Source organism: Lissotriton helveticus, chromosome 10 (genome assembly GCF_964261635.1).
Source record: "Lissotriton helveticus chromosome 10, aLisHel1.1, whole genome shotgun sequence".
Classification (NCBI taxonomy): domain Eukaryota; kingdom Metazoa; phylum Chordata; class Amphibia; order Caudata; family Salamandridae; genus Lissotriton; species Lissotriton helveticus.
In genome coordinates this window covers 71,152,755-71,175,958 of record NC_136071.1, presented here as the reverse complement: position 1 = coordinate 71,175,958, position 23,204 = coordinate 71,152,755, and the positions used below count along the sequence as shown (strand labels likewise).

At 43.4% G+C, this 23,204-nt stretch overlaps 1 protein-coding gene across 2 annotated transcripts in view; it reads right to left on the bottom strand.

Annotated features, from left to right (window-relative positions):
* Window positions 1-14,116: 14,116 nt before the first annotated feature.
* ARAF (A-Raf proto-oncogene, serine/threonine kinase) overlaps window positions 14,117-23,204 on the bottom strand; it is a 198,251-nt gene continuing 189,163 nt past the window's right edge. For both annotated transcript variants that reach the window (XM_078664774.1, XM_078664773.1), the window contains exon 16: window positions 14,117-16,627. In XM_078664774.1, coding sequence (XP_078520900.1) covers window positions 16,487-16,627 — 141 coding nt within the window. In that variant the 3' untranslated portion in view covers window positions 14,117-16,486. The remainder of the gene's footprint in view (window positions 16,628-23,204) is intronic.

The following is a 23,204-nucleotide window of genomic DNA, read 5'->3' as shown; positions in this document are numbered from 1 at the left end:
TAAAATAAAGGCAATGGAGCTCCTACACCCCCATTGACTTGGCTATCTCATTGCGCCTTACCCTTATTGATAATTTCCTCCAAAAATGTAGGTTGTGCCTTCCTGAAATATTTTCATTTTCCCGTCTACTCTCATTAGAAATTTTCATAATGGAGACATAGAGCTTGTGTCACCTATATGCGAGATGGTGGCTGCCACTGTGGCTAAACGTCTACCTGTGGCCCGCAAGTGATTTCTCTCCTTACTTCATCAAGTGGCAGAATGACTGGGGGAAAACTTGCAAACTTAATTAACCACCACTGAGTTAAATTCTACATGTCCTCTAATGTATAGAGGATGTTGGGGAGCAACTTCATATCTGTGTTCAATCTCTTGAATGAGAGTCTTATTCATTTACTTATTTATTAAGCACAGGTTAATAGCATAGGAGAGTGGTCAAAACCACAGCGATATTAAAAAAGCAATAAGTAACCATATTGAAGTGGTTGAGCATCCTAGCAAAAGGAGTAAACCTCAGTTAGGACCTATATTTATTTTTTATATAGAATAAATCCAAACTATTTAAGACCGAGATGCCAAAAGGAAACAAAATTTAGATTATTTTTCAAACATGTAAGTTTATTTAAATATTTTTATCGTTTTTCTAAGAGTTTTTTAAGATACATTTGTACAATTATACATAGCATTGTCCATGTTTCAAGGAGTGCCCTCTATTGGCAGTGGGTAACAGTTAGTCTTGCTAGTCAAGCATACTACCTTTCATACTTCCTTTCATACTCATCTTACTGATTTTTTTAAAAAAAGGGGAAGAAAACATACTAAACAATATAAACACAACAACAAAAATTTTCACAAAAAACAATCTAGTGCAAGTGGCAACTCAGAGGTGTACTTATTGGGATACTTATAATAGTGTGGATGGTAACATTCAGCTAGTTAAGGTGGAGATAACCAGTTCGTATCCAAGACTGTGGATGTTAGGCCGACGTACGTTTCGGTGAGTGTCACCTTCCTCAGGGCCAGAGACAAATATATATATATACACAACAATATGATAAATACTATTAAAAATCTTTGAGGGCATGAGACAATGTTCTGAAAAACAGAGAAATACAAAAAAGCTTTCAATTTCATGATTTCTTTTGATTTGTGTTTAACATCTCATTGGCATCATATATATATAGCTTCCTTTATAGGTTAGAAAAACAATGAGAGCTCATAGCCATTTATGCATCCTGCTACAACATTTGGAAAATAGGAAAGAAACCCAAGTGTTTTAGTAGTCATAAGCATTGGATAAAAAGAACAAGGGGGAAAAAGGAGATAGAACTTCGCAATTACCATAGGATTTAATTCACCCAGTGTATTTGAAAAGAGTTTGCATAGTACATGCAGTTTTTTTAAAAAGGCTGCTGTTAGATGGTGTTCTCAAAGAGCAGAGTGATTTACTTATTTGCTAAGTGCTGTTAGGTTAGACCAAGTTCATTTAAGGAGAAGAATTTACCTATAGTGCGGACAGTCTGTGCGTAATTTTATTTAAAATGTCCGCACTATAGGTAAATTCTTCTCCTTAAATGAACTTGGTCTAACCTAACAGCACTTAGCAAATAAGTAAATCACTCTGCTCTTTGAGAACACCATCTAACAGCAGCCTTTTTAAAAAAACTGCATGTACTATGCAAACTCTTTTCAAATACACTGGGTGAATTAAATCCTATGGTAATTGCGAAGTTCTATCTCCTTTTTCCCCCTTGTTCTTTTTATCCAATGCTTATGACTACTAAAACACTTGGGTTTCTTTCCTATTTTCCAAATGTTGTAGCAGGATGCATAAATGGCTATGAGCGCTCATTGTTTTTCTAACCTATAAAGGAAGCTATATATATATGATGCCAATGAGATGTTAAACACAAATCAAAAGAAATCATGAAATTGAAAGCTTTTTTGTATTTCTCTGTTTTTCAGAACATTGTCTCATGCCCTCAAAGATTTTTAATAGTATTTATCATATTGTTGTGTATATATATATATTTGTCTCTGGCCCTGAGGAAGGTGACACTCACCGAAACGTACGTCGGCCTAACATCCACAGTCTTGGATACGAACTGGTTATCTCCACCTTAACTAGCTGAATGTTACCATCCACACTATTATAAGTATCCCAATAAGTACACCTCTGAGTTGCCACTTGCACTAGATTGTTTTTTGTGAAAAATTTTGTTGTTGTGTTTATATTGTTTAGTATGTTTTCTTCCCCCTTTTTTTTTTTTTAAAAAAAAATCAGTAAGATGAGTATGAAAGGAAGTATGAAAGGTAGTATGCTTGACTAGCAAGACTAACTGTTACCCACTGCCAATAGAGGGCACTCCTTGAAACATGGACAATGCTATGTATAATTGTACAAATGTATCTTAAAAAACTCTTAGAAAAAACGATAAAAATATTTAAATAAACTTACATGTTTGAAAAATAATCTAAATTTTGTTTCCTTTTGGCATCTCTGTCTTAAATAGTTTGGATTTATTCTATATAAAAAAGAAATATAGGTCCTAACTGAGGTTTACTCCTTTTGCTTGGTTTACTGTCTCCCCCCTCTGGACCTAAAAGTATCTGGGAGAACTCTTTCTTTGTGGTTGAGCATCCTAAAATATGTGGGTGGCCCTGCCCAAGTGCGGATGGGAACATGCAATCAAGGTTACAAAGATCATGTGAGGAACTAGGGGCATCAAGCAGATTGTTTGCTGTTTTAACACGTGTTTTCAGAACCTCAAGGGAGGTGGAACACCCCAATACTTCTGGAACAGCGCCCCACAAGCTGGAGAGTTCTTGCCTGCAGTATTGTGCTTCTGTAGTGCTATATGGTCTGGATCCACTGACAGTAATACTGTTTTGAGTATGTAGGCAATCTGTTAAAATGCTTTAGGGGTCTTAAAGGATACTCTTGCTTCAAGAGGAAGCCACTGATAGATTGGAGTTAAATTTCTTTGTTCCCGCTACTAGTTTAGTAACTGCATGCAAGGGACCACCCTTTGAGAGAGTCCAAGGTTGTGCTAGAATTACATTATCTCCATCCATATGAAATATCTAGTGTTTTGGACCACAAGATGAAAGTCTTCTCTTCTTTAGGAATAGCACATTTAATTTTGCTAAACAGATGGAGATGCTAAGTGCACAACATATGACTGCAGATTATACATATTAACTGTCATTGTCACTGAAGATCTGGCAGTAGGTAGTACCTCCAGAGATCTGGTTTTAGTATCAGCATGAATACATTTTGATTGGTGCACTCAGTTCTGCTCACAATGAAAAAGTAATTTTCTTCCTCAGTCTGTATTACAATGCTTTGATGGTATGCCACCATCTGTATATCTCCATCACATGCAGACGTGTCATCAGAGGGGAGAGCTTAACAGGATAGTAATCTAGCCCCTTATAAGTCAATCTGGTGTTTGTGTGAGGCATCACAGTTCTCCATAAGTTGCTTTGGATCTGAGTATTGGACGTCATCTCATTGTTTCTCCTTATCCGAGTCAAAGGGTGAAGACAAAGTAGCAATAGGCTGTACCTATGTGTTTGCTCCCTGTGGATTTACTTTGTCACAAGGTAATACATGTGTTCAAGGAGGTCTGGGAACTCATCTGCAGTCCTCTTGTGCCTCTGTGCGTACTAAATAGGAAATTGTGAGCCTCCTTAAATGGATGTTCCAAGGCTGACCCTGTTCACAGTTAACTGCGGAAGTGCAGTCTCTCTTGGGGGCAACGTGGACAATGATCTCTCCAACGTTAGGTCTATCCAGTTCTTCCAAACACAAAAGCTTAGTGAATGTGTGAATAGTTGACCAATGTTGCAGCTTTACAGATGTCTGCAAGCCAAATGCTTCATAGAAAAGACATAGTGGAACCCACTTTGCAGTCAAATTTGCACAAAGGCCAGCGTTGTAAACTGGCTTTCCCAAGTGAGACTTCGAAAAAGCTATGAAGAGCTGCTTAGCTTTCCTGAAAGATTTTGTATGATCAATGCAGTACATAAGACCTCTTTTTAAATGTGTGTAAGACTCATTCGACAACCGAATAAATCAGAGGGAAGGCAAACCAACAGCCTCATTAACATGGAAAGATGAGAGAACCTTTGCCCCCCCCAAAAAAAAGGATATATTCTCAGGACAAACCAATCATGTATGCACTTGGATAAATGTCTCCATCACTGTTGGGTTGCAGTTCACTTATGCTACGGAGGGAAGTGACTGCAAGGAGGAAGGTCACCTTGCAAGAAAGGAACTGCATTAGACAAGAGTGTAGTTGCTTAAAAGCTGTTTAACACGCCCATACAGTGGGCCTTTGTACTTCTTTCAAAATTGTAGAGAACTAATATCTAAGCCCCCAGGAGTCAAAATGCAGGATTCAGTGCCCTGATGCCTGGATGGGTGCCCTTGATATGGCTTAGCATGTCTGGTTTTGGGAGGGTGGGGCTTATTGACATTTCAATAGTAGCAAGTACAACAAAGGCCTTGCCTAGGTGGGACAGTCATCCATCTATGGAAAAGTATGAATGCTGTTGTGGTGAAGATGTGCTGACCCTACCTTCAGTCAGTTGGTAAACACTTGTGGGGCTGTTGTGACCCTGAATTGTAGAACTTAAGTACTGGCCATGAGCAGGGCTACTATGGATGTGGAAGTAGATGTCCTTGGCACTGAGGGTCACCAAGAAGTCCCCAGCAAAGTGCAGTTGATTGACATCTTGCAGATTACTGATTCTAAAGTGCTCTGGCATGAGAGACTCAATTCAGCAGTCATAGCTCGGGTATCTGCCACAATGTCCTGACTTTCTTGAGCTTGAGAAAGTAAAGGGAAGGGATGCGGTTTCCTCGCTGTTGTGGAGGGACAGGTTTCGTAGCTCACTTTTGGAGCAATACCTGCCCATCTGTCCATCACCACCCCCTTTTTGAATCGTTTTGGCCACCACAAGCGTGGAAGGGTATGCTCAGATGTGAGTCCCTTGCTCACTGCACCATCAGGATTCAAGCAAGCCGGGCCGAAGACGGCTGTAATGCCAGAAACCGGTCCCCGGAAGCTTGTTTCCTTTCCAGTAAAGAATTGGCTTCGTAGTTTGGTCTGCCCTGTTCCCATGATGCACTGGGCCAGGGACAGACTAATTTGCGTATAGCCAGGTTCTGAACTGGGATGGTGCAGGGAGCTAAAAAATGGTGATGGATCAAGCCCTGATCTGTTGACTGGGTAGGAGTGTTCTGATTAACTCAGATACTCTGTCCATCACAACCCCCTTTTTGAATCATCCTCTGGATGCAGCTGTTGGTCTAGGAAGATGTGGTGCCTGTGTGGTGAAATATTTAGAGAAGTTCTGTGGAATATCAGGCAGTATCCACATGTGACTATGGAAAGCACCCTTTGGTCAGATGTTATAAACTTCCACTAAGGCAGGTATAACTTGATGCTTTGCCTGACAGGTGTAAAATAATCAGAGTAAATATGCAGAAGGTCACAACTTTGAGGCTGAAGAGCCCTTGTCCAGGGTGCTTCTGGCTATTGCTATGAAATCCACCTCTAGAGAATGATTTAGTGGTTTCTGTTTCAAGAAAAGACTGCTATGACTGGAACTGGGATAGTACACCTCCCCCAGAGTTCACCAAATGGTTGATGAATCCTTCAACTGGTATCTATTATAACTGAAGACCCAGCCTACAGAGTTGATGTGCCAGTGAGGGCCAGCTACCACTGCTACTAACCTACACGTGGCATCAATTTTCTTGCTCTCCTTATAGGCCTAAAAGAAAGCACTCTTACGTGACAAAAGCGTAAGAAGGTGTTCAAGTGGAACATGCCCAAATTCATGGGTTCTTGCTGGGCCACCTTGTATTTCGTTGCTACCCGAGGTGTGACAATATATGTTTTCACTGGAGGAGACAGAATTAATACAACCCTTCCTTGCATTATATCAATTTGATCCCCTTGGCCTTCAGTAGGATGCTGGTCACATGCAGTCTGTCCTTATGCCGCATTTGAAGTCTCTCGACTCTGAGATGGACTGAGTGGACTTTTGGTGCCAAAGCAGGATGGGGTTTGAGAGGAAGGGCCCTGGTGGCAAAGATGTATTTTAGGGGAGAGGTGCCAAGGGAGCAGTGTCGACCACTGAGGCTTCTTTGGAGGCTGCTTGGCCATAATATATGGCCCTCTTAGTGCCATTGCTTGCCAAAGAGGTGAGGCTCCAATTGAGGTTGAATGCCTGAGGGAAGATCCTGTATGTGATGGATATGCAAAATCCTAGGTGTTGTCTTTATCCTGGGAGTAGGTTCCATCACGTACCCTGGAGAAGATTGGTTTCCAAGGTCTAAGTTGTTAGAGGACACACATGCTGGACTACACTGCCCATGGGTCCTCGGACTACCGGTAGCCCTAGCCCTTTCGCCGCTGGAGTAATTACCTTCTGCTTCCGCAATACCCTGTGAGGATCGTGGCACAGGTAGTCTTTGTACTGCATCGTATAAAGCACCCACCATATATTACTTCAACGCCTGATGGTCTTCTTACAAGCCAGACAGGCTTACTCACTGTGGTCCCACTGGAGACAGACGTCATAAACCCAAAGCTGATCGGAATACTCAAACTTACTATTGTAGTTGGGGCAAAATGTACATGACATGTTCTCAGTACACTATCCCACATCACCTCGTCATATGACCTGGCACCAGGATTCTTGACGTAATCCAGCTCCTAAACAGGTGAGAATCATACAAGGCTCAGGTGAAGCGGTCAACGATGGTACAAAAATCTCTCGAAAGGAAGTTGTTTCCCCATTGTCTCAGTGTCGAAATTGTCAGAACCTTATAGGGGAGAAATATCAAAACCTATTGTTCGAAGAAAAACAACTAGCAACGTCCACACCCAACACTAAATAGCAGGAGCGTGCACAGCATATGATCTATTGCAGCACATGCTGCAAACAAAACTTTCCATGCCTCCGTAGTGTTATGAATCAAACACTGAGGTTTCTGTAAAATAATGTTCTTGTACGCAGACGCTTGGCATACCAGGCACTTAGTGCAATCATTGACACTAGGCAATGAAGGGATGAAGAGGCTATGGTGGCGTTTGAAGGGGAAGAGATGTTGCATCATGGGCTGATATTAAATAAGGTCTTTTCAAAAGATATTAGGCTCCAGCTTCTGGAATGTCAAAATCATCCTCAAACACCCTGGCTACAGGAGCACTGATCATCTAGAAACAGTTCTTGGTGATGTCTGGCAATGCCATGTTGCTCTAGTCATTCCTGAACAAACACAATAAAACCGAGTTGAAGGTAAATATATTCCAGACCCAACAGTAGACGGAATGTTTAGGGTGTGACCCTCTGATAGAAGAGGTGCTGCATACATCTACATAATATATGTACACTATCACTGGTTGTTCTGAAAATCCTGCATGAATAAGGCCATTCTGGATATATTTTGGAGGGAACTTTAAAAGTAAAGATAAAGCAAACAAAATAAATGCCCATTTCTATAGACCATCAGATTACAGCCATTTTGTGGAACAGAACCTCTGCCTTTGCATTGGGTACATATACTGCTAGAATCATCCCTTTACGCAACAGGACAGTCCATCTCAAAGCAATGACTCAGCGTTTCAAACCATCTTAAAATATTTTGCCATCGATAATAAGGCAGATGTGTCCAGGCTCACTTGGAGGTGAAACCCACAAAATAACCCTAATGCAACAGTATCATCAGAAATATAATGCCCTCATAAAAAGGACGCGTTCTGCTTGCCTTCTCGCAAAAAACCCAAAAAGGCCAAGATGATGTCCACATATGGCATCTCTCGCAATTGCCGATCTAGATACAACTCTGAGGCTACAACTGCAAAGAAACAAACTCTGTATATTGTATACAAATGAAGCTTCTCCCACTAAAGCAGTTCTTGCAACAGCTGGGAGTGTGTATTAGATAGCTGTAGAAGTACATTAAAAGATGGGTTGAAATAGTAGTGCACTACACAAACATGGAGCATCAACATTTTCTCCACCTTATAAAATAAAATGGTTACATACCCATCGGTATTGTTTTGCAGCAGCAAGAACTTTCTGGATTCACATGCTGTACATTATTTCAGCATCTTGCGGTTGTGTCCAGAATACTTTTATATTTGTCCTCATTCTCTTTTTTTGTGTGTGGCATTTTTAGTCTCCCTTTGGAGGGCTGTCCCTACGCCGTGATGTCAGACGTGAGCCCTGGAACCCCTTGTGCTTGGTCGGAATCTTTTTCACCCCCCTTAGCAACCTTTTTTGTTCATGTCATTTCACAGCTGCCATTTGCAATGCACCGAATTTCTCAGGGAGGTCAGAGGGTTGCATGTGAATCCAGACAATTATCAAGCTGCAAAACTATGCCTGCAGGTAAGTAAACATATCACTTTGAAACATGAACCTTTTTTGGATTCACATTCTATGTACTGATTTTGTAGCAATATCCTTCCTTATTATTGGAGGTGCATTGAAATGAGCTTGTGTTTGCAAACAGATGCTTTAGTACACTTTGACCCATTTGTGCTTCCATATGAACTTGGATGTCCACACAATGTTTTGTGAATGTGTGTATAGAAGACCAAGCAGCTGCCACACATATTGTTAATAGATACAGTCGCTAAGATAGTGTGGATTCCAAGTGAATGCCAGTCTATGCATAACATATTTTAATTGTTTGGAGTATTAATCGTGCAATGATGCTTTGTTACTTGTGGGCCCTTGTTTGCTTCTGAAAAAGAGAGAAATAATGAACTTGCTTTCCAGATTTCTTTTGTGCTTTCAAGATAATAAATTACTGCCCTATGGGCGTCCAGAGTACAAAGGGCCTTTTCTGCTTGTGTCTTTGGTTGTTGGAAAAACCCCAGTAGTCGAATGGTCGGACTCGCGTGGAAATGTGATGTGACTTTGGTAGGAAAATGGGGTACGTTTGCAGGACCATTCTATGCTTGTGGATTTCCAAGTACAGTTCTTGAAGTGTTAGTGCTCATGGTTCATTTACCCAGCGTTGTGATGTAATAGCAATTAGGAAATTGGTTTAAAGAGTCAGGAATTTTGCACCGGCAGAACCCAAAAAGTCAGACGTCCACCCTTCCTCTCTGAACTCCCAGAGATCAACTGCAGAGTACCCAGGGATCATTGCTCAGCCCCACGCTCTTCAACATCTACCTGGCCCCCCTCGCCCCCATCATCAGACAGCATGGACTCTGCATAGTATCTTACGCCGGCGACTCTTCCTCACCACCAGACTCCGCTTCCAGAAAGGAATGAAGCACGTTGCATCCTGGATGAGCAGCAGCTGTCTGAAGCAAAGACAGAAGTCCTCGTCCTCAGACCCTACCGCTCTGCATGGGACAACACCTGGTGGACCACCGCCCTCGGTAGCCCCCCCTATCCCCACGGACCATGCCCGGAGCCTCCGCATCATACTCGACTCCTCCCTCATCATGACCCGACAGATCAACGCAGTCACCTCCACCTGCTTCAACACCCTCCGCCTCCTTCGCAAGACCTTCAAATGGATCCCCCTGAATCAAGAAAGACAGTCACCCATGCACTCATAACCAGCAGACTGGACTACGGAAACCCCCTCTATGCGAGGATCAACAAATCTCTACTCCGCAAACTCAAGACTATACAGAACGCCGCAGTCAGACTCGTCCTTGGCATCCCCGACATAAACACATCACCCAACACCTGCGAGACCTCCACTGTCTCCCCGTCGAGAAGAGAGTAACCTTCAAGATACTCACCCATGCCTACAAATGCCTCCACAACACCGGACCCCATTATCTCAACATAAGAATTTCCTTCCACGTACCCAAGAGAAACCGCCGTTCCTCCAACCTCGCACAAACCCCACTCATTCGCAGAGCTTGAACAGGTGGAAGAACCTTCTCCTACACTGCGGCAAAGACCTAGAATCAACATCAGACGCGCCCTCACCCTGCACATCTTCAGGAAGACCCTCAAGATCTGGCTCTTCGACTGACCCTAGCTGCACCCCCCACGCGCCTTGAGACCCTTAAGGGGGAGTAGCGCGCTTCACAATTCCCTGAGTGATGGATTTGTGAAGTGCTTAAAAACTTTCCTTTATTAACTGGGTGGGCACCAGATTAAGTTTCCACATAGGGGCTGGTAACGATCTGGAAGGAGCTATATCCTTTGCTCCTAGAAATCTTTTCGTAAACAGTGTGCTGAAAACGTATCTACCTATCTGTTCCCTCGTGTAGGCCACTATAGCTTATAACAGGAATTTGAGTGAAATGTAAGGTAACTCTTGTCTTGCAGATATGGTAGCTACCACTGGCATAGGTGCCTAGAAGTGATGTTTTGGCATTTAGCATTTTCTGGTTTTGCAAACAGATCTAGCTCTGGTGTATCTCATTCTTTGAACACCCTTACCAACACTTGTTAATTTAACTTGCATTCGTGAGAAACAGTTGATTGTCTGCTTAGCCTGTCTGACACTACGTTTTATACAGTTGGTAGGTGTATTGCTATAAAGGTCATCGGTTTTTGGAAGGCACATTTCCCAATGTCTTGGGCTGTTTTTGACAAGTATATGACCTAACTCTCCTTTTTTGTTGAGGTAAAACACTGCAGTTGGGTTTTCTGTTTGTATCTGCACTCTCCTTCCACATACTTGTTTCTGGAGGTTAGAAAGAGTGCCATGTTTATTTGATGTACTGTTTTCACAAACTCCTGATGTTGAGGTTCCATCCTGTGTGGAATGCATCTGTGGGGATGGTCACTGCGGGAGTTGGTTTAAAAATGGCCTACCTACTGCTATATCATTCAAGCTTCAACACACCATTTATTCCGACACCCTTCGCAATGACTAGATATTTCCAACTCCCCAATGCTTGGTCTGCATCCATTCTTAGATTAGTCTCATATGTAACCTGGCATACGAGATCAGTGGGATACAGGAAGTCATCATGCCCAACATTTTTCCCAAAGTCCTTACTGTCAGAGCTTCAAGGAGATCTTGCTCCATCAATACTACAATCCTCAAGGTTGTGGGGACTGCTTTTGCCTCCAATGTATAGAGCCTTGCTCCTAGAAATACCTTTTACCTCTAAGGTATTGGTGAGGCTTTTTGCAGATTTACGGAGAAGCCCAGTTTGTGCAGGACTGTTTCTATGCTCCTTTGGTATTGAGTGAACAAGCTCACTTCTGCGAGCCAGTGGACTTAGGTATGATGCTACAGAAGCACATATTTCATAAACACTCTTGTTGCTGACTTTATACCATATGGGAATCTGGTTTCTGACAAATTGGATACATCTTTTGTGCTTCTTCTTCATGGGAACAAGCAGGTAGGCATCTTTGTGATCTATTGTCGCCATGTAATCCTTTTCCCGCAGTGATGGGATAACCTCTTAAAGTGTTGTCATCTTGAATTTTAGTGTTTATATGAATTGTTTATTAAACGCAAGTTCAAAATAAGGCTCATTGTCTTGTTCGGTTTTAGTACCAGGAAATATAACATGTAGGTTACCTGATTAAATCACTAACTTTGGAACCCTTTCTACTGCTGCTCCTTCACCGCCTGCTGTAGACGCAGTCGCTCTTCTTTTGTAGGTGCCCTTTTCTTCTGTTTCGCGCTCTGAGGAACTTTTAAGAGCTTGATGCAGTAGCGAGGCTTGATGAGTTTCAGTACCTTATTGTTAGAGGTGATGTTCCTCCACCCCTGAAGGAACCCCCCTACTCTGCTCCCCAGTGGTGTTAGGAGATGGGGTTGGTTTGTGGAAAGTCACTTGCTCAAAGACCCTGCCCCTCAACGCTGGCTTCCTCTACTTGTCGTGCCTCGAAAGGGCTGATGCGGAGTTGTGGTGAACTGCCACTGCTTGTTTAGGCCATGTTTGCTGGTATGACGCAGGGTCTCTTCATGGGTGTCCGCAAAATTGCATGACCCCCATGGCTTTTGTTGTGTCAATTTTTTTCAGCTGTTGGAGTGTCTTGTTGAACGCTGCCCCAAACAGATGGTCTCCTGTGAACGCAGAGTTAATAATGCTCACCAGCACTTCATGCTTTAAGCCGGGGACATATCTGCACCCTCTAAAGCAGATTTAAGGCATGTATTGCCAGTTGTCTTGCCTTCATCTATAATCGAGGTTTCCCTCTTGTGATATTGTTCAGGGAGATGCATCTTCAGTTCTATAATTACCTCCCACTGCAGGTATGCAGTGTTTGAATTGCAATTCCCCATTGCGTGTCAGCCTCCCTTCCCTGTACCAGGATGCTTGACAGCAGAGGAAGGTACAGACTACTCCTCTGTGAAGAGGGTTTCTAGTAAAAAAGGAAACTAGTGATTTCTCATCTTCTAGATAGACCCCATGTTTGTCTGTAGCTCTTTTATCACTGCATTGTACAAAGGGGTGTCATCTGGAGAAGGTGGCCTTGAAGAATCATATTTGATAACATCTTCTGACATTTTTCTGTACTTTCCAGGTCCTGAAAGAGCCCCTGCTTGAAAATGTACTCCTCTTAGAAGAATACCACTTGCTCTTCTTCCTCAGTTTCAGAAGTCGTAGGTGGCTATAGCTCAGTTCACTCTACCTCCTCTTATTGTTTTGCCCCAAGTGGCTTGGAAGAGATTCAAAAGTCCTTGAACGATGTGTCGATTTTTCAGGATTGCTACCATTTCAGCTTTAAAGCATCTCTTCTTTTGTTTGACCTTGAGTGTCCATTGCCGGCACAGTCTTTCTATTCGGTTGGACTGTCCTACTTTGGGCCCTTTCACCTCTCTCCCTCCCTATTGCTTTACTTGCCTCGAGGATGTGTCAGAGGTACGTCCTCCACCAATGTCTAGGTGTCAGGACACTAGGGATCTTTTTGTTTCGTCTTCCCTTCACTTGTTGAGGTTTTATGCGTTAATGGTGCCCTTTAGGACTTCGAGTCTGAATGCTTACTCAGTCCCTTTGTGCTTTTGCACACAGTTTTTTATGATCTCCATCTTTTGGCTTTTTCCCCGAGTGCGGTTTTTAATCTCAACAATATCCTCCTCGATGTCAGATCCTTCTCCTTGTGCCCCCTCCATATCCATGATGATAGAGTCATCATCGCTCAACAAACCAAGCTCTCTCAGGGAAAGAGATTATTTCTTCTGTGACAGAACTGTTACTGCTCTTCCCTGGTTCTAAGTGTCTTTGGTTGAAACTGCGAGCACGACTCGCAACCTTCGGCACTGTGATCACACGGCAAGCAGAGGGTGGAGACCATGTAGCTCTCCTTTAACGATTCTAACCCCACAGCTGTACAGTCATCAACCATTCGGTAGATAATAACCCACGTAGCACAGCTACTTCTAGTCTACACTCTTCGGTGCTTCTTCGTTACCTTTGAGGGATATTCCTCTACGGTTGTTTCTCGGCTGTTTCTTCAAAGTTTGGCTCGACAATCCATCACATTTTCTCGACTGCTTTTTCAGCATTAGTGGTTTCTGCTTCCAGATCCAACTATGGATAAAAAGAATCTGGGAAAAATCCACCACCCACAAAACCGTCAGGGTCACACTCCTGAAGTCATACAGAAGGAACATACAACCAAATGGGGAATGATAGCGCCCACAACAAAAAAGAGTACAAGGACACATAGGAAAGTATTCCAGATTCCACAACTAGACAGCGGAAAAAAGTACAGCATGTGAATCCCGAAAAGATTCATCATGCTGCATACAATGTGTACACTTAAATAATAAAACGTGGCAGATTGACATTTTCTCTTTTGGGCACCTGCTTTAGAGGAATTTGTGAGGTCAAACAACTGTGAAACCAGCACTGCAGAGAACCATCGCAGGCACATCTGTGCACTAGGAAAATGCAAGAGAAATACAATACACTTTCTCTCAATTTGAATCTGTACTTACTTGGGAGATGCGATCAACAGTAATCGTCTCAGTGAGATTTGAAACAGGTACATTCATAATATAGACACTTGATTGTAATGGGAGGATCAAAGAATTGTTAGTAAGTACACAAAGCGAAACCCATACATTTCAAGGAGACTAGGATTGCGTCTAAATGCCAAGAGGATGGAGACAGTGATGGAAACTTAAAATAAGCAAAGGCAGTCAAGTTGAAAATTCATTAAAAAAATTAAAATTAACCAAACAATACCAATCCCAGATACTTCTGCTTTATGTACAGTTTCCAATTTTCACCTGGGCAGCACAATCATGTTTATCCTCTTTTGAGGTTGCACTCTTCTTCTCCATATTGCTCTTCTGTTGAAAACCCATTAAATACACCCATTGGCGTCCTTTATGCAACAACGTCTTTTAAGACAGTATACAAATCTCCAACAGTGTGTTTTAGCTTTGCATCTCTGGAGGAATGCAAGGATTCGTCCATATTTCCTCCATTTTTCCACAAGATAGAAGTTCCTTTCAACATTACTCCGGCATCTCAGTTTCATACAATAATGTGACAAGGCCCCAGTGCCTCTTTTTTCTAACACTGGGAAATGTAGAGGTTGGTAAATGGATTATATTTTGCGACATGAAATGAGTGAAACAAAACTTCCAATCAGACCAGAGATCGTATTTTGGAGGCCCCATCAAGATCGGGCCAGCTGTTCAGGCACATGCATCTTCTGGAAGGCCCCAACAGCGGTGCAAGGCCACTTCAGATGGCTTATAGGGACAACTGGTATCACTCCTGGAGACCTTGGCAACCATTATAACCCAAAAATCTCAGCATGTTCAGGAGGGCAGGATCTTTCAGAAGTCCACCTCAAAAGCGGGGTGGGATCTGGAGGCTGTGGGTGTTCCAGAAGGCCACAACAAGTAGTAAGATCAGTTCTGAAGGCTTGATGTGTTTTCAAAGGCCACAGAGAATTATGACACTTATCCTGGAGGCAAGAATGAGCTCAGAGGCCAGTTATGCAGGCTTGACTTCTACATGAAAACAAGCATGTTTGAGGCCTAAACATTCCAAGTCTAGTTCTCATGGTCAGGAGTTTTCCTGAAACTCACAAGAAGCTCTTACACGTACTTCAGGCAGGTTTGCGAAGCATGACCAAATCAAACCGTAAGTCCAGTTCAAGTGGCTTGATGTTTCTGAATGCCATAATGAAAAACCTGAGATCTGTTTTCGTGATGCTGTATGTTTCTGTGGGGCACAAGCAGCAAGTTCAATTCTAGATACCTGGAATGTTCTAATTAATTCACACATGATTTAAGGATCTGTTCTTGAGACTCTGAAGGGCAATGTTTCACAAGGCAAATTCTTTAAGCTTTTTGTGTGTAGGTCGGCGGCCACAATAATGTCAGCCTGGCTCTTGAAGAACAGTGTTTTAGATGCCATAATACGTTCTGAGGTCAGCTGCAAAGGACTGGACTATGTTGATGACATTCGTATAGCCTGAAGCAGATCTGAAGGCATTGAGCTAAATGGCATCTCCCGCTGAGTTTCAACACAATGCTTAAGCCACCTTTGGAGGCCTGCTTTCATCTCGCCCTTTCAGTCCTAGGTATATTGGCTGAAACTCATTATTTTATGTGAGATACAAGGACAGAGAAAGAACTGAGGGAAGATAGAAACAAAGAGCACAAGAGAAACAAAGAGGATGATAGAGAGTGGATAAGAGAAAAGGAAAGATGGTCATATAATTAGCAAGACAGAAAAGGGATGATAGAAACATGAAAGTCCAGGAAGTAAACTGAATTGAAAAAGCATCCATCAAAAATAATTTACACTACCCATAAAAACGAGGCAATTACTGAACCTCCTGTATGAGACCAGCTCCACATACCTCACATAAAAATGCAAATGTAGAATAAGGTGCTGAGCGTTTGCCTGTAACACATTTTTTGTGTGGACCTGCTATAGTCTTTCCTGCAAGTAAGGAACTTTTTGAGAACAAGCTAACAGAAAAACCTGTGGTGCTACACAATATTGGGACAAGAGATTGCTAGCATCCTCTCTCTTGATCAGCAGAAATTTAGTAGCAGTTTCAAACAAAAGAGGGAGATCGTCAATGCCTATCCATTACAAAACCGATGAGTTTGTTTTTGACTGTGGCCAGCCCATTTTGTAAGTCCATTCTTTCCCTTTTTCCACTCCAGAGGATGGCACATAAGAAAGCAGCAAGCAAAGAAGGCATCCTCATCAGCAGCAGCCCAGCTTGCCAACTACTGCAAATTAAGCCCTGTTGACAACTGACAATGTTATCAATATTTTAGAGCAATGCCGAACAGCTCCACGGCTGGAGAGGGCCCCAGCCTAGAGTCCCTGAACCAAGGAGTGGAAAGCAGCAGGAAAAAGTAAACCAAAAAACACCATCCTGAACCCTAAAAACACTTCTGATTCCAGTTCCCAACTCCCATATGACATATGTCCACCTCTACCCATCCCCAGGATTCTCCTCCAAACAGGGGCTGAGGGCCTATCCCTGAGGTCGTTTCTCCGGCTTAGCAGCCAGTGCTTGGACAAACACCAGGTCACTGAGGTACGAGGCGCAGAGTGTTGACCAAGTAGGGGTTTAGGTCTTCAGAGTTGACGGCCCGGTGTAGAGAAGGCTCCGACGCACTGCGCTCCAGCTTTGGCAGGGCACGCTGAAGTATTTCGATGGATACCAGGATCTGGAAAGCAAACAAAGAAAAATAGGATTAAGATGTAGAAAGGATGAGGGAGTGAAGGGAGAAGTGAAATATACGGCATGTCATCCTCTTGGGACAGGAGGGAAGGGTTGCAGCTAGAGTAGATGCGCAAGTCAGGCTGGACACACTTGCAAACATCACAAATAGATGGAAAGTGTGTTATGACACCAGTAGATTCCAGTGCTGAAGGGAGCAGTGGACAGCACTATTGAGAAGACGGGTCACGGGAGGGTACAGATAAGTCAATGAATCCTTATGACTGATCAAAGTGATCTACTATTTATTTTTGTATCTCCATAACACAGACACAAGGATGCCTACAGCAGCTTATATAGGGCAGAAAAAGATGCACTAGAACAGAGTAGCAAAAGCATATGGAGAATGAGTCTTACAAAACTATAGCGGACCCTTATTGGAATTTAGGGCCGGACATAGGTAGACACAGGTCAGAAAAAGTGGCCGGAAATTGAGCACCAACGATTTGTGACCCACCCACCCTCTCTAATTTTGCGATGCTACCTATGTATGAAAAGATCGCGCCCGAAAATCTCCTCTCACAGGGGTTGCAGAACAACCTAACTATTACAGATAGGGCAGACAGGTCGCTACTTATTTTGCAACCTTCTGTGTTTGGATATAAACGCAGGAACTGTGGCCTGCAAGGAACAGAAGCAGAACAGCATCCCTGTGTTTGCATTTCCACACTAGGATTTTTATTTTTAAGGGATTTTGCAAATCGCAATGTTAGCCACCACAAATGAGCTTTGCATATCTGGCTCTTAGTGGCATACAAAGGAGTTAAATGAGAGGGGAGCACATACTATGAGCAGCCGTCGCGTGCAATAGATTCAAAAGATTGGGATACAGAATTTAGACTAGTAGGTGAATTTTGAGCAGGTGAGTTTGCAGGCTTTTCACAAACAATATGATTATTATGGATTCATACACCTGGTTCCACAGTCTGGACTAGACAAAAGAGAGAAGACCTAGTTTAATGTCTTGCATTTATTTGATTTTGCAATTCCTAGAAAGAGGCAGAATTTCTTCTCGTCATTCTTTCTTCTCCAGAGGTTTTCAAGTCATCCTTTAGGTAAAGAGTACGTTGGAAGTGCAGAGCTTCCCAGGCTGTAAAGGCTATTTTGAAGATGAATCATGACTCTAACAGTAGCCCCTGGAGATCTTTTAAGATAGGTGTGATGTAGTCTATTTTTTTCTACTGGCTGTAGGATGTCCATTAAAGGTACAACTATTATTTTGGAAGTATGGCTAACAAGCATTCCCTCCATCGAGGTGAAGGAGTACCGTAGGGTGTTCAGCTGTGGCTGCCCTTTGAAGCCAGAATACAACTGAAAATTGCTTTGATGACACACGCGGCTGTACACCACAATGCACCTAACTACCTCACTCAAAAGCTAACTATATCAGGAGGGTCGAGATCCAATAGAAGTTCAAAAAACTTACTCTTGAAACCTCGCAGATTCCGGAAGGAAAAAACATACAAACGCTCCTTCTCAGGAATGGCGCCGAGGATCTGGAACGCACTCCCTCCCGAAACCAGGCTTATCTCCTCCACGGCCTTCTTTAAGAAAGAGGTGAAAGCCATCCTCATGGCTAAGTTCACCTGAACTTTAATGTCTGTTCCTCATTGACTTTCGTGCCGCTTGGGTATTACTGGTTTCATGATTGTCTAATGTCAAATAATGTCATATTTTGCATGATCTAGATTTGTTTATTCCTCTTGTTTGCCACAATTACATGATGATCAGTCGATCCTTTTATGCTACTCACTAAATATCTATTATTAGACTATTCATGTTAGCCTACTGTATATCGAGGCCCCTTCCCCTTGCTCCCTGTAACTTTTAGATACTTATAGTATAAGTTCTCCTGATTTTTATCGTAGTTGTATGTAAGACTCAGTATCGTCTTTTATTTTCGCTTATCTGATTGTTTACTGACATTCTATTAGAACATGACTGCTATCCGATCATGCTACTGAAGTTTATATTGCACCCAATATTATGTCGCGTCACCCTCATGCTATCGTCACCCCCTGTTTCTGTGAAGCGCTCTGATATCTGTAAAGATCTTGTTCGCGCTATATAAAACTCTGAATAAATGAATAAATAAAATAAGACATTACAATGCATGCCTTTTCCATGCATCCTTTACCTTGCATTGAAAGTATATTTATACGTGTGCCTTCACCATACACTGCTTATACCCTATTACATCACTGATGTTATGTACAATGACAGCATTGAGAACATTACTGATGACATCTGAAATGACATCATTTATGACAACACTGTGCATAGCAGAGACGGAAGTTATAGTTATGTCAGGGCTTGAGATATAGTTACTGTAGCTAACTATAACTGGAGTATTTCAGTACCATTTACTAGGGACTTACAAAGGGTGCTAAAGGTTTTGCCAATTGTGGGAACAATTGTACAGTTTTGGGAAAGAGCTCTGGCACTGGGAACCTGGTTAGCAGGAACCGAGAGCACTTTCAGTCTAAATCACATAATTTACCAGGCACGCAATGGGGGTGACAATGTCAAAAAGGGCACTTTCCTACATAAGCACCCTCCGACCCCCAAATGAAAGAGGATGAAACTAACCTTTCCCAAGAGAGTCTGCATCTTTTAAGTGGAAGAACCTGGAAAGGCAAACTTGCATTGGCATGGTCAGCCCAGGTCTCTGTTCCACTGTAAAATCCATTCCCTGTAGGGAGTGAGAGCCAAGAAAGAATGGCCTCAAATCCTTCAGGAATCAAACAACAGCAGAGGCTTCCCTTTCAAAGAAACTCCAACGCTGCTCTCTGGGGAGTAACCTCCTGCTAATGAAAGCAACAGGTTGGTCCTGGCCATCATAATTTGTTTGGGATAGGACGGCTCCTATTCCATGTTCAGACGCATGTGTCTGCGCTATGAACTGATTTGCATAATCTGGAGATTTTAGAATGGGTGCTGAGCACATTGCTTGCTTCTGAGTGTCAAAAGCCTTTTGACAGCTCACTGTCTAGTTCACTTTCTTTTGCATCTTCTGGGTGCTCAATTCTGTGAAGGGGGCTCAATGGACCCATATCCCTTCACAAACCTCCTGTAAAATCCAGTCACGCCAACAAATGCCCTGAATGTGGTCTGGGTGGTTGGAGCTACCCAGTCCAGAATTGTTTGGAACTTTCGTTGTAGAGGTTGAACCTGGCCTCCACTACAAGGTGGCCCAAGTATACAACCGAGCCTTGCCCTATCTGGCACTTTCTTGCCTTGATAGAGAGGCCTGCACTTCTCAGAGTCGCGAGGACGTGGGCCAAAGTGGACCAGGTGATCCAGCCAGGTGGAGCTAAAGACCGCAATATCGTCAAGAATTAAGCTGCACTTAAGGATTCCAAACCAGCAAGGACTTTATTCATCAACCTTTGGAAAGTGGCCGGGAAATTCTTTAGACCGAAGGGCATAAAAGTAAACCGGTAATGCCCATCTGGGTCCAAGAATGCAGATTTCTTTTTTGCTCCAGTGGTTAGACCTATCTGCCAGTACCCTGATGTCATATCAAAAGTACTGAGATATTTGGCTGCCCCTAACCTGTCATTTAGTTCATCAGCCCTAGGAATTAGGTGTGCATCACTCTTAGTTACAGCATTGACGCCCCTATAGTCCACACAAAACTTCAACTCTTTCTTTCCACCCTGGGTGTGAGGTTTGTGGCCTAAGTCAACTAGGCTGGTAAAGGGGTTCTGAGGATTTAATAGCTTCCAATATTTCAGCATGTAGCTTAATTCAGCTTTGATGTTCTCTTTGACATGTTCAGACTTCCTGTAAATAATTTACAGGTAGGCTGTTTCCAGTGTCGACATCATGTGTACACCAGCTAGTCTGACTAGGGGTCAAAGAGAAGAGCTCAGCATACCGGTATAGGACTGGCCTGAAATAAGTCTGCTGTTGGGCAGTGAGGGTATCTGAAAAGATACCCCATCTTTAGGGCTGTTTGAGAAGAGGTCAGGGAGAGGTTCACCCTCTGCTTCCTGATCCTCATCTGTGACCATGAGTATGGTCATTCCAGCACTGTCATGATAGGGTTTAAGGCGGTTGACAGTATGACCCTATGGGGGTTCCTGCAACTGCCAAGGTCCACCAGATAGGTGACCTCCCCTTTTCTCTCTAGGATAGGATCGGGCTAAATCCATTTGTCCTGGAGAGCCGTAGGAGCCACAGGCTCCAAAACTCCTACCTTCTGTCCTGGTTGGAACTCCACCAGTGCAGCCTTTTGGTCATACCAGAGCTTCTGGAGCTCTTGGCTGGCCTCAAGATTTTTAGTTGCTTTCTTCATGTACTGAACCATTTTGGAACAAAGGCCAAGCACGTAATCCACAATGTCCTCTTTAGGCTCTTTGAGGCCTCTCCCAGCCTTACTTTACAAGACACAATGGCCCTCTTACAGGATGACCAAACAGAAGTTCAAAGGGGGAAAACTCTACTACCTTCTGTGGCTCTTCCCTGTTGGTGAAAAGCAGGCATGGCATTAAGGCATTCAATCTCCTTCTGAGCTTTTCAGGCAGTCCACAAATCACACTTTTCATAGTCTTGTTGAACCTCTCTACAAGTATCACCCGCAAACAAATGGCCTTGTTGTCACCCAACGTTCTGCTCACATGTGTTTCAGGTAACCAGACATGAAGTTTGTACCTCTGTCTGACACCACCTCCTTTGGAAAATCCACTCTTGTAAAGATACCAATGAGGGCTCCAGCTACTGCAGGAGCAGTAGTAGTCCTCTAGGGAAATCGCTTTAGGATACCTGGTAGCATGATCCACTACTACTAGTATCAATCTGTTTCCTGAGCCAGTTGGAGGGTCAAGGGGACCGACCATGTCAATCTATATCCTTTCAAAGGGAACCCCAACCACTGGAAGTGGAATTAAGGGGGTCTTTGGGTGGCTACCTGTCTTGTCACTGGCTTGACAGGTGGCACAGAAGTTGGAAAACTCATTTACCTTCTGGGGCATACGTGGCCAGTAGAAGTGGTTCACTAACATATTTCAAGTTTTCGCCTGGCCAAGATGCTCAGCTAAGGGGATGTCATGGGTCAATGTGAGGAGAAGCTCTTTAAACTGCTGAGGTACTAACACTCTCCTAGTGGCACCAGGTTTGGGGTATCTGGCCTTAGTGTAAAGGAGACCCTCCTCCCAATACGTCCTATGGGAGCCACTGACTTCTCCCTTTTCCTGATCAGCAGCTTGCTTTTTCAGGCTTTCAAGAGTGGAACATGTCCCCTGCCCCTGAACCACAGATCATCCCTAGAGGGTCCCCCTGGGCTCAAGAGCTCTGTCATTAAAGGCCCAATCTCCTGGGGCTCAGTTCCCTTTGGGGCTGACAGGTCTTCTCCCTGACAAGAGAGGGCATGAGTTGGTATCAGTTTAGAAGCTGGTTTCCCATTTTTCCTGCCCTTTCTCCTGGAAGGTTGGGCCATTATCCCAGGCTCCAATTCTTTTTTTTCACCCTGGGCTCTACAATGTTCTCTGGTTTTCACATACACCCATTCAGGTCTACCGAGCACTACCACCTTCTTTTGGCCAGTAACCCCTCCCCATTCTAAGGATACCACCGCCATGGGGTGTACCTTAGCCTGATTATCAGCACTGAGAACAGTATAGGTCTCACCAGTCAAGTGCTGTTCTGAGGACAGTAGTGGCTCAGCCACCATGGTGACTCTGGGACTAGTGTCTCTCAGTGCTTTAACCCAAATTCCATTTATATATAGCTGGTGTCTGTATTTTTCCATATTAATGGCCCAGATAGCCAGGGCAGGTACATCCACCGCTCCCTCAGAGTAGTTGCCCCAGTCAGCTCTCTGACATGGCCAAGGTTCACCTGTGATCTCATCTGGAAACTTACCAATGCATCTACTGCAGGTGCACTAGAGGGATTATTTTTATTTGGACAGCTAAGGTCTCCAATTCGGTGTCCAGGAGCTTTACAATCATGACACAAAGTCTTTTTTGGGATCCCAGTTCTTCCCCTGGTACCCACCCTAAGACTGTGTAGAGTTTTGGGCCCTCCCTCCTGAGCAGGCTTTTGGGGGCCTTTAGAACACTCTTTGTTTTTGTCTTTGTTTTGATCACCATCTTTCCCTTGGGGGGGCTTGGCAACCTCTTTGTTTTGGTCATTCCCACCAGTGGTAGTTTTGGTCACACTTGTTTTGACCGAGTGGTCTGCCTTCTTCCCCAACTCTTGAGGAGAAAGTGAACCTATGTCTACCAGGTACTGATGTAACTTCTCCTGATAACAATTACTTAACAGATGCGCTTTCAGCACTAAATTGTAAAGCCCATCATAATCATGCACATTGTTACCTTTCAACCAGCCACCTAGTGTTGTTACGGAAAAGTCTACAAAATCTACCCGCGTCTGACTCTGGATTTTTCGAGTCTCCCTGAACCTGATCCTGTACTTTTTAGTGGTGAGTCCAAAGCCCTCAATCAGGGTGTCCTTCTTGAGGTCATAAGACTCAGCATCTGCCTCATTCGGTGTCAGGAGCCTATCCCTACACTCCT